The 12,500-nt window shown below is 45.1% G+C and overlaps 2 protein-coding genes across 12 annotated transcripts in view; both read right to left on the reverse strand.

The window, feature by feature from the left end:
* LOC137431270 (uncharacterized) overlaps window positions 1-12,500 on the reverse strand; it is a 917,646-nt gene that overhangs the window by 486,658 nt on the left and 418,488 nt on the right. The window lies entirely within an intron of this gene.
* LOC144888143 (uncharacterized) overlaps window positions 1-12,500 on the reverse strand; it is a 1,118,715-nt gene that overhangs the window by 42,725 nt on the left and 1,063,490 nt on the right. For all 10 annotated transcript variants that reach the window (XM_078781770.1, XM_078781768.1, XM_078781769.1 and 7 more), the window contains 2 exons: window positions 2,021-2,156; window positions 851-926 (listed from right to left, as the gene is read on the reverse strand). In XM_078781770.1, coding sequence (XP_078637896.1) covers window positions 851-926; window positions 2,021-2,156 — 212 coding nt within the window. The remainder of the gene's footprint in view (window positions 1-850; window positions 927-2,020; window positions 2,157-12,500) is intronic.

Genomic DNA, 12,500 nt, shown 5'->3' on the forward strand with positions numbered 1-12,500 from the left:
AAAGTCTTGCGCGACAGCGAGCAGAGCTGGCGAGGGAACACAAGTGGACAGAAATGAAAAATCTTCAACCTGAAGACCAGCTGATTCTTAAAACTTCGAACGAGCTTCCTGTGACATACCACACAATGCAGCATGTGAGTATTGCCGTATTGACCATGTTTGGCTCTACATATGCATGTGAGCAGTCATTCTCGCATATGAGGAACATTAAGACCAACCTACGCTCACGTTTAACTGATGGAAGCCTCAACGCCTGCATGAAGCTCAACCTCACCACGTATGAACCAGACTACAAGGCCATCAGCAAAACCATGCAGCACCAGAAGTCGCATTAAAAGTAAGACATTTAATTTATTATACGTTAAAAATACTATATGGCTCTCAATGAAATATATTTAGAAATATTTGGCTTTTATGGCTCTTCCAGTCAAAAAGGTTCCTGACCCCTGGTCTAAATGGTTAGGGTGGCAGGCTTGGGATCTCAAGGTCCTGAGTTTGAATCCCATTGAATTAACGTTGAATTAAAACTGTGATGAAGGGCTCTTCAAACATTGAAGCATTTCTTATGACTGCCTCCAACCACCCTAAGCCTGGTGTTGGGTTAACGGTTAGGGTGGAGGGCTTGGGATCCAAGGGTCCTGAGTTTGAATCCTGGCCAACTGTTGAATTAACACCAGGTGGGGTTGACTCAGCCTGTCATACTTCCAAGGTCAGCAAAATGAGTACCAGACAACTGGTTATAGGGAGGCATTGCACACAAACGAACCACCACCACAATTTATTGTGGGAACAAAGATTTTCAATGAAAGGTCACCAAGATGGACTTTCCACAAGTTAGAAATATTCTCACATAATCATTTCTGTTGCTGTCCCCCATTCTGCTTTCAAAGCGGTGTTGGTCCTGGTATTGAAGTTCTTGTTGCTTTCTGGAAATTAAAAGTACATGAAAAGTGAGAAGAGTAACAATATTTAAAAGTACGATTCCATAAAATCATTCAAAATGCATCCGATAAAGAAAAAAGCAATAGACCTGAGCAAGTATAACTGAGAAAACCAAATGCCTCAACTTTAAGTTTGCTTCCAAATCTCACATTACCAACACACCGACCCTCTTGTTCGCAACTGCTCTGAAAACTGCCATTCTCACCTGAGAAGGTGGAAAAGATCCTGGAAACCAACCCTAAACCCCAATGCTGCAAAGACCCTGATGGCATCAACACACGTGTTCCAAAAATATGCTCTGCCACTAATGAACATCTTCTCTGATCTTTTTCCACTCTCATTTTCTTTACCACACTGTCCATCCACTTGGAAGTCGAGGCCTATTGGCTTAATTCCAATTGCAAGCAAAGTAAAGGAATTAATAATCGCAGTTGACATTAAATCCTTACTTTTGTCCAACAACCTGATCTCAAACCATGAGTTCATATTCAGACCTCGGTCACTGTCACCTGGACCTGCTGCTTCAACTCTGCCAACATTGGAAGGAACCCCTCAATCTCAGACACAAGATAAGGGCCATATCAGCAATGTAACAAGATCTGTCAGCAACCTTCTTCTGGTGAAAATGCCAAAATCAAGACTCTCTGCTCACTTTCACTCTTTCATTCCTCTGGAACAAACTCTCACACTCCTTCCTCCAGGTCTTCAAAAACAGCTGTTCACCACCATCTCTTATCTTCCCCCATCCAAAAGCTTGATCTTTTCTTCCCCCATTAATACACCCCAAATCCAACTTTTCAAATTCCGTCTTCTTTCTTCGAAGTCCTTGTAGTGTCCATTTGTTTATCCCATGTACCCCGCCCCAGCCCTCTCCCTTCCACAGATCTCCCGATGTCCCTGTTCTCTCCTGTTGTTGCGTTTCCCTCTCTCTCCCAGTCTTGTCTCCCTTTATTATATGTTTAATGTGTTAGCTCTAAAATGAGCCTCGAATTGGTATACAAAAAAATGCATTCAAATCCCAAAGCCCTGCAATACTTCCATGTGAATGAACGCAAGTACTTCGTCCATGACACTATACCTGCTGTCTTGCTGAAAATCATCCCAGGACAACTGAAGTCGGGGAGGAAGTCGAGGGAGGTCAGAATGACATGGCAAACCTTGATGGAAACCAGGCAGATGTGGCAAAAGTTGACCAAATGCACCCTGCATTTGTGCTGCAAAAGCAAGGATGGGAAAAGTGGTTTTTGAAAATTAATCACAAGTCAATTGCATATGGTTTGGAAATGTTTGAGCAACAAAAAATTTCACAAATGGTGAACAAAATATTAAAAATATTCCAAATGCCATCCTCAAAAAGTCATGGATATACAATTATTATTATTATTTGTATACAAAGTCGAGGCTCGTGGAAGACAAACACATCAAACAGACAAAAACAGAAAACACAAAAAACAAAAAATAAAGGGAGCGGTGCGGAAGTGTAAAATTATTTTGTGAACCGAGAGATTTTCTTGAGCCACAACCTGGGCTACAAATTTATTCCAGTCAAAATGGTGTGTTTAAAACCTACTTATCTCGTATGCAAGTTTTTTTTAATGACTTCCATCAATTAGTTAAAAGTTGTCTTCAGTAGGCAAGTTATCTCTGGCATTGGGTAAAATTGGGTTTTTTATGTCACCATTACAACAGCGAGAAATTTAAACTATTTACCATGATACATATAAGTTTATACATATTAGACAACACAAATAGGTCTAAATATTCTAAATCCTTGTCTTTAGTGATAATATAGAGAGTGTTTGTATATAAATTCTATTCATAACTGTCAAGGAAATTGAACCAGGTCTTCCCAAATGATGAATTTATCCTGTACAGTGTCGAGTAATAAATTCAGGAAATCTGAACACGTTATGCTTTTAAAATACACTCAAATATAGATATAAAATGTTTTTCATACCGAGTTCAAGAAATAGTCATGTGAAAACGGAAGTACACCCCATGTAAAGTTTTGACTTTTTCAACATATTTCAACATACAGCTATTTGTTCTTCATTTCAACAATATTGATAGATAAAGGTAATATAATATAACAAATATCATGAAACATTTACATTTTGTATATAATTATATATAATTCAAATAAATATAAATGCAAATTTCGCATGTGGAAAAAGTAAGTCTATCTATCTATCTATCTGTCTAATCTATCTATCTAATCTATCTAATATATCTATCGAATCTATCTATCGATCTATCTAATCCATCCATCTATCTATCTATCTATCTATCTATCTATCTATCTGTCTGTCTGTATATATATATATATATATATATATATATATATATATATATATATATATATATATATATATATATATATATATCTATATATATATATCTATATATCTATATATATATCTATATATATATATCTATATATATATATATCTATATATATATATATCTATATATATATAGATATATATATCTATATATACACAAAGAATTAAGTTAAGCACCCCTACACAACGAATTAAGGTAAGCACCCCCTAATATATATTCTTTGTGTATATGTATACATTGGCATATATTCTAAGGTATGTGAGATCAAATAATGATTGGTATGACATTAGCAATTATCCATTGATGAAATTGAGTGATCAAAGTGAAAAAAAGTGATTGGTTGAGTCAGTGATCCGATCACGTGGGTCCTACACACGTTATTGACGCAAAGATCGCTAGAGGTCTTCTCAGAACAATGACTGTACGTTAGAAAACATAAACGTCATCCACACTGTCCGTGATGGACCTATAGCTCCATACTTAAATTGAGGTGAAAATATGCCTAAAATTCCCAAAAAATTTCACCTTAAATTATTCAGAATAAAATATTGAAAACGGCATGATTGTTATGTTTTTATGTGACCATAATATCACTTCTCCAGAAAATATAGCAATATCATGGGTATATTACACTGTTTTGACGACAACAAACTTGTAATGTGCGAGGTTGTAAAAAAACGGGGGGGGGGTGCTTAACTTAATTCTTTGTGTATATATATAGATGTATATATCTATATATATATATCTATCTATATATATCTTTATATTGTTACATATTTATGTGAATGTATGGGAATTACCATTCAGGTCTTTGCTTATCCATGTGGAGTAGATTAAGGGTTGTTGTGGTTGGAGGGTCAGGAGCCCTTCTGAGAAAGTGTCCGGAAACGGAAGTGACCGGAAACGGAAGAGAAAAGACACGAGGAAAAAAAGCGACGAGTATTCTTCTTCTTCCTCGCCCCGCTCCGACGGAAGGTGGGATCGACCTTGCGCTGCGTGGAAAAGCGGCGTTCCGAAGCCCGTCTGGCGAGAGGAGTTACCGGGACGTGTACCTACCCGGTGGAGACGTCAAGTTGACGTGGGGCCGTGCATCGACCCCGCGTCTGGCACCGTTCGCGGCACCGTCTAAACAGACGCGTACGGGTCGCACGTTGGGGCCTAACACGCCTTGCAAGCGGCGTGGGGCTTTTGGCTTGCTTTGCCGTGCCTGCTTCGCGTGGCCACGAGGGGCTGCAGCCGCGGTGCCTGGTACGATACCTGCCCGGTGGAAACACGTCCACCCGGGGTTCGTTCAACCGCCCGAGTGCGGCGACGCCGACCAGCATCTCGGTCGGGAGGGGCCCAGAGACATTGTGAGGGGCAGAGACCAAAAGGGGGTCGTGAGTACAGAAGTGGACACACATATATAAGATGGCCATCTTAATCATATAGGGAATTGATTGTGGATTGGGAATTGTTGATGGTTGTTTATTGTTGATTGCTCGGGGAATATCCGTGATTGTATCATTGAAATCGTATGATATCCTTACCCTGGAAATATATCATTGCACATCAGTTTCTCTTGGGTGGAATTCATAGGGATTGCGTTGCGAAAGCGCATATATATAATACTACTTGCTGGCGAAGGTCCTCTCACGGTCCGGGGGTCACCGAGACCAGGTAGTCACCGAGGGGACCACGTAACAGAATTGGGGGCTCGTCCAAATTACGATTACGCAATTGGGTCTACGTCCGGGATCTAAAAGTGTATTTGTATAAAATAATAAAATAATATTTTTATTAATTAAAATTTATTAATTAAGTATTAATTGGAAATTTTTTGGGGAAATTGGGGTAAAGTCTTGGGTGAAGGTTAACAGGTGTTAACGATAGTCACCATGGCGTTTGTGGCACAGAACTTTGCGGTAACACCGAGTGAGGCACAGTTCCGAGCGTTACTAAAGTCGGACCTCTTGAAATTGGCCAAACATTTTAACTTGGAGGTCCGAACTAATTTGAGGAAGGCAGAGTTGCAGGCCACGGTGATACAATCTATGGTGGGATTAGGAACATGGGACGAGTTAGCCTGGGAGTGGCTACCCGAAGAACCAGAAGACGTTGAGCTCCGGAAACTGGAGTTGCAATTACGGAGCCAGGAACGGATTAAAGAAGAAGAAAGGAAAGCAGAAGAGAGGAGAGAAGAGAAACAAGCAGAGGAAAGGAGAGTGGAATGAGAACTCCAGGAAAGGTTAGCAGAAGAAGAAAGGAAAGCAGAAAAGGAAAGAGCAGAAGAAGAAAGGAAAGCAGAAAAGGAAAGAGCAGAAGAAGAAAGGAAAGCAGAAAAGGAAAGAGCAGAAGAAGAAAGGAAAGCAGAAGAGAGGAGAGAAGAGAAACAAGCAGAGGAAAGGAGAGTGGAACGAGAACTCCAGGAAAGGTTAAAAGAAGAGGAAAGGAAAGCAGAAGCGAGGAGAGAAGAGAAACAAGCAGAGGAAAGGAGAGTGGAACGAGAACTCTTGGAAAGGTTAGAAGGGAGAAAAGCAGAGGAGAGGAGAGCTGCAAGGGACCTCGAAACAGAGGAGAGAAAAGCGGAAAGGGAATTAAAGGAACGTGACATGGAGCTTCAGCAAGAAATCAAATTCAAGGAGCTGGAGTTAATGAGAGAACGGGGAGAGGCACCACCCTTGCTGACGGGGTCGACACCTAACCAGAAAACCTGGGATGTGGGCAGACATGTGAGGCTGGTTCCACCGTTCAGTGAAAAGGAAGTCGCGAAATTTTTTCCACACTTTGAGAAAGTGGCTCGACAATTAAACTGGCCGGAGGAGGCCTGGACCATACTCGTGCAAAGTGTGCTGGTGGGGAAAGCTCAGGAAATTTATTCGGCGCTACCAATGGACCAATGTGCAGATTATGAGGTACTGAAGAAGCACATCCTCAAAGCCTATGAGTTGGTTCCGGAAGCTTACAGGCAAAAATTCAGGAATGCCAGGAAGAGGGAGAGTGAGATCCATGTGGAGTTTGCCAGAGTGAAAGAAAACATGTTTGATCGGTGGTGTGAGTCAAAAGGAGTCGGGAAAGACTTCGAAACATTGCGGGACTTGATCCTGGTGGAGGAATTCCAGCAGTGTGTCCACGAGGACATCAAAGTGTACCTGCAGGAAAAGAAAGTACCAAAGTTGTGGGATGCAGCCACCATGGCAGATGATTATGCTTTAACCCACCGAATAGGGGTCCACAAACCTAACTCCTCGCCTAGACTTCAGCAGGGGAGTTATGGAACACCCGGTGCGGAGAACGACCTTACATGGCGGCGGCCTCGAGATGATTATGGGGACAACTATGATACCCCACCGGTTCGAAATCAGAGGGATGCGGGCCCAAGACAAACTTATAGTTTGGGGGGCCCGAGGCAGACCACGAGTTTTTCCTCCGGGCCTACTTGCGCTTTTTGCAAGAAACCTGGACACTTGATGTCCAGTTGTTACCGCATGAACAGGGAAGACCCAGAGCGGAGTCCGACTATTACGACTCCAAATGCAATGGCCATTGTGAGAAATCGCCATCAAAAGGGTTACCAACCATTTATTTCAGAGGGGTTTGTGTCACGGGATGGAGCCTCGACTAACCGGAAACCGGTTAGGATATTGAGGGACACAGGGGCACATCAATCTTTAATGCTTGAAGGCATTTTGCCATGGTCCGAGGAGACGGCAACGGGGGATAGTGTTCGTTTACAGGGGATCGGGGGCGGTGTTAGTGCTCCCCTTCATGTCATCCATTTGGAGTCCGATTTGGTGTCAGGACCGGTCACCGTCGGTTTACAAGCCACGCTTCCTGTAGAGGGTGTATCTGTGGTTATCGGGAATGATTTGGCCGGGGGTCAAGTTTATGGTAACCTGAGGGTTGGTAAAGAGCCCAGCAGGGAAAATAACACCACACCAGCTCGGGATGGCGACAAAAGTGCCAAGTTATTTGTAGGGGGACTGAACTTCAAAACAGAGGAAGAAGTTCTGACCTCTGTCTTCAACAGATATGGGCCGCTGGTGGAAGTGCGGTTGGTAAGAGACTGGGAAACGCAACAGTCAAGAGGGTTCGGCTTTGTCACGTTTGCCAGCACAAAAGACGCCAGAGAGGCAGAGAAGAATTGGAATGGCAAGGATTTGGAGGGTCGGACCATAACAGTAGGGAAGGCATTTCGTAGGCGTCGAGAGGTCTACAGGAGAGGACAACTGGGCGGTAGTTTTGGTGGTGGCCGCAATCAATATTATTATGGAGGCTCCCTGAGTTACGGCCGCTCCCGAAGGAAGGATTGGCAAAGTAGTGGCCGAGAAGGAGACCGCTATTCATGGGACTACAGGGATAAGTGGTCCCACCCTAATTATTAGGGAAGTTCTGAGAAGTTGAAGCACTGAATGCGGCGGAGCCGCCGAGCCAAGATTCCTACACGGATTAACCGTGAACGCCGTTCCTAAAGGCGTCCATGTAGTGAACTTTCATGCACGGACTAACCGTGAACTCCACGTTCCTCAAGGCGCCCATGTAGAGAACTTTCCTGCACGGACTAACCGTGAACTCCACGTTCCTAAAGGCATCCATGTAGTGAATACTCGGCTTGGCCTCCCGGAAAAAGTGCTATCGAGTTGCTTAACTTTGGATCTTTGATCAACCCCTTAACCTTCATTCACAAGAAACTGACAGTCAAAGTCAGAGGGCCATGAGATGGAGTTTGGCTTGGTAGGAGTCCAACGGGAAATTGACCATGTAAAGGGCAGGGACAATGTCGTTGCTGGTGCTTTGTCCAGAGTGAATTACCTTTGAAAATCTCTGGGGGTTTTGTGAATTTTGTTGCTTTATTTTTGAGTTGTGATAATGGTTGCCCAGGGGAACTGATGATTTGGGGGTTGAGTTATCTGGTTGGTTTCTCCAAATTGGCCGGCAAAGAAAGTTTTCGCTGGGTTCAAACTTTCTTTCTTGAAGGGGGGGAGTGTTACATATTTATGTGAATGTATGGGAATTACCATTCAGGTCTTTGCTTATCCATGTGGAGTAGATTAAGGGTTGTTGTGGTTGGAGGGTCAGGAGCCCTTCTGAGAAAGTGTCCGGAAACGGAAGTGACCGGAAACGGAAGAGAAAAGACACGAGGAAAAAAAGCGACGAGTATTCTTCTTCTTCCTCGCCCCGCTCCGACGGAAGGTGGGATCGACCTTGCGCTGCGTGGAAAAGCGGCGTTCCGAAGCCCGTCTGGCGAGAGGAGTTACCGGGACGTGTACCTACCCGGTGGAGACGTCAAGTTGACGTGGGGCCGTGCATCGACCCCGCGTCTGGCACCGTTCGCGGCACCGTCTAAACAGACGCGTACGGGTCGCACGTTGGGGCCTAACACGCCTTGCAAGCGGCGTGGGGCTTTTGGCTTGCTTTGCCGTGCCCACTTCGCGTGGCCACGAGGGGCTGCAGCCGCGGTGCCTGGTACGATACCTGCCCGGTGGAAACACGTCCACCCGGGGTTCGTTCAACCGCCCGAGTGCGGCGACGCCGACCAGCATCTCGGTCGGGAGGGGCCCAGAGACATTGTGAGGGGCAGAGACCAAAAGGGGGTCGTGAGTACAGAAGTGGACACACATATATAAGATGGCCATCTTAATCATATAGGGAATTGATTGTGGATTGGGAATTGTTGATGGTTGTTTATTGTTGATTGCTCGGGGAATATCCGTGATTGTATCATTGAAATCGTATGATATCCTTACCCTGGAAATATATCATTGCACATCAGTTTCTCTTGGGTGGAATTCATAGGGATTGCGTTGCGAAAGCGCATATATATAATACTACTTGCTGGCGAAGGTCCTCTCACGGTCCGGGGGTCACCGAGACCAGGTAGTCACCGAGGGGACCACGTAACAGAATTGGGGGCTCGTCCAAATTACGATTACGCAATTGGGTCTACGTCCGGGATCTAAAAGTGTATTTGTATAAAATAATAAAATAATATTTTTATTAATTAAAATTTATTAATTAAGTATTAATTGGAAATTTTTTGGGGAAATTGGGGTAAAGTCTTGGGTGAAGGTTAACAGGTGTTAACGATAGTCACCATGGCGTTTGTGGCACAGAACTTTGCGGTAACACCGAGTGAGGCACAGTTCCGAGCGTTACTAAAGTCTGACCTCTTGAAATTGGCCAAACATTTTAACTTGGAGGTCCGAACTAATTTGAGGAAGGCAGAGTTGCAGGCCACGGTGATACAATCTATGGTGGGATTAGGAACATGGGACGAGTTAGCCTGGGAGTGGCTACCCGAAGAACCAGAAGACGTTGAGCTCCGGAAACTGGAGTTGCAATTACGGAGCCAGGAACGGATTAAAGAAGAAGAAAGGAAAGCAGAAGAGAGGAGAGAAGAGAAACAAGCAGAGGAAAGGAGAGTGGAATGAGAACTCCAGGAAAGGTTAGCAGAAGAAGAAAGGAAAGCAGAAAAGGAAAGAGCAGAAGAAGAAAGGAAAGCAGAAAAGGAAAGAGCAGAAGAAGAAAGGAAAGCAGAAAAGGAAAGAGCAGAAGAAGAAAGGAAAGCAGAAGAGAGGAGAGAAGAGAAACAAGCAGAGGAAAGGAGAGTGGAACGAGAACTCCAGGAAAGGTTAAAAGAAGAGGAAAGGAAAGCAGAAGCGAGGAGAGAAGAGAAACAAGCAGAGGAAAGGAGAGTGGAACGAGAACTCTTGGAAAGGTTAGAAGGGAGAAAAGCAGAGGAGAGGAGAGCTGCAAGGGACCTCGAAACAGAGGAGAGAAAAGCGGAAAGGGAATTAAAGGAACGTGACATGGAGCTTCAGCAAGAAATCAAATTCAAGGAGCTGGAGTTAATGAGAGAACGGGGAGAGGCACCACCCTTGCTGACGGGGTCGACACCTAACCAGAAAACCTGGGATGTGGGCAGACATGTGAGGCTGGTTCCACCGTTCAGTGAAAAGGAAGTCGCGAAATTTTTTCCACACTTTGAGAAAGTGGCTCGACAATTAAACTGGCCGGAGGAGGCCTGGACCATACTCGTGCAAAGTGTGCTGGTGGGGAAAGCTCAGGAAATTTATTCGGCGCTACCAATGGACCAATGTGCAGATTATGAGGTACTGAAGAAGCACATCCTCAAAGCCTATGAGTTGGTTCCGGAAGCTTACAGGCAAAAATTCAGGAATGCCAGGAAGAGGGAGAGTGAGATCCATGTGGAGTTTGCCAGAGTGAAAGAAAACATGTTTGATCGGTGGTGTGAGTCAAAAGGAGTCGGGAAAGACTTCGAAACATTGCGGGACTTGATCCTGGTGGAGGAATTCCAGCAGTGTGTCCACGAGGACATCAAAGTGTACCTGCAGGAAAAGAAAGTACCAAAGTTGTGGGACGCAGCCACCATGGCAGATGATTATGCTTTAACCCACCGAATAGGGGTCCACAAACCTAACTCCTCGCCTAGACTTCAGCAGGGGAGTTATGGAACACCCGGTGCGGAGAACGACCTTACATGGCGGCGGCCTCGAGATGATTATGGGGACAACTATGATACCCCACCGGTTCGAAATCAGAGGGATGCGGGCCCAAGACAAACTTATAGTTTGGGGGGCCCGAGGCAGACCACGAGTTTTTCCTCCGGGCCTACTTGCGCTTTTTGCAAGAAACCTGGACACTTGATGTCCAGTTGTTACCGCATGAACAGGGAAGACCCAGAGCGGAGTCCGACTATTACGACTCCAAATGCAATGGCCATTGTGAGAAATCGCCATCAAAAGGGTTACCAACCATTTATTTCAGAGGGGTTTGTGTCACGGGATGGAGCCTCGACTAACCGGAAACCGGTTAGGATATTGAGGGACACAGGGGCACATCAATCTTTAATGCTTGAAGGCATTTTGCCATGGTCCGAGGAGACGGCAACGGGGGATAGTGTTCGTTTACAGGGGATCGGGGGCGGTGTTAGTGCTCCCCTTCATGTCATCCATTTGGAGTCCGATTTGGTGTCAGGACCGGTCACCGTCGGTTTACAAGCCACGCTTCCTGTAGAGGGTGTATCTGTGGTTATCGGGAATGATTTGGCCGGGGGTCAAGTTTATGGTAACCTGAGGGTTGGTAAAGAGCCCAGCAGGGAAAATAACACCACACCAGCTCGGGATGGCGACAAAAGTGCCAAGTTATTTGTAGGGGGACTGAACTTCAAAACAGAGGAAGAAGTTCTGACCTCTGTCTTCAACAGATATGGGCCGCTGGTGGAAGTGCGGTTGGTAAGAGACTGGGAAACGCAACAGTCAAGAGGGTTCGGCTTTGTCACGTTTGCCAGCACAAAAGACGCCAGAGAGGCAGAGAAGAATTGGAATGGCAAGGATTTGGAGGGTCGGACCATAACAGTAGGGAAGGCATTTCGTAGGCGTCGAGAGGTCTACAGGAGAGGACAACTGGGCGGTAGTTTTGGTGGTGGCCGCAATCAATATTATTATGGAGGCTCCCTGAGTTACGGCCGCTCCCGAAGGAAGGATTGGCAAAGTAGTGGCCGAGAAGGAGACCGCTATTCATGGGACTACAGGGATAAGTGGTCCCACCCTAATTATTAGGGAAGTTCTGAGAAGTTGAAGCACTGAATGCGGCGGAGCCGCCGAGCCAAGATTCCTACACGGATTAACCGTGAACGCCGTTCCTAAAGGCGTCCATGTAGTGAACTTTCATGCACGGACTAACCGTGAACTCCACGTTCCTCAAGGCGCCCATGTAGAGAACTTTCCTGCACGGACTAACCGTGAACTCCACGTTCCTAAAGGCATCCATGTAGTGAATACTCGGCTTGGCCTCCCGGAAAAAGTGCTATCGAGTTGCTTAACTTTGGATCTTTGATCAACCCCTTAACCTTCATTCACAAGAAACTGACAGTCAAAGTCAGAGGGCCATGAGATGGAGTTTGGCTTGGTAGGAGTCCAACGGGAAATTGACCATGTAAAGGGCAGGGACAATGTCGTTGCTGGTGCTTTGTCCAGAGTGAATTACCTTTGAAAATCTCTGGGGGTTTTGTGAAATTTGTTGCTTTATTTTTGAGTTGTGATAATGGTTGCCCAGGGGAACTGATGATTTGGGGGTTGAGTTATCTGGTTGGTTTCTCCAAATTGGCCGGCAAAGAAAGTTTTCGCTGGGTTCAAACTTTCTTTCTTGAAGGGGGGGAGTGTTACATATTTATGTGAATGTATGGGAATTACCATTCAGGTCTTTGCTTATCC

This window comes from Myxine glutinosa, chromosome 7, assembly GCF_964187855.1.
Source record: "Myxine glutinosa chromosome 7, kmMyxGlut1.1, whole genome shotgun sequence".
NCBI lineage: Eukaryota > Metazoa > Chordata > Myxini > Myxiniformes > Myxinidae > Myxine > Myxine glutinosa.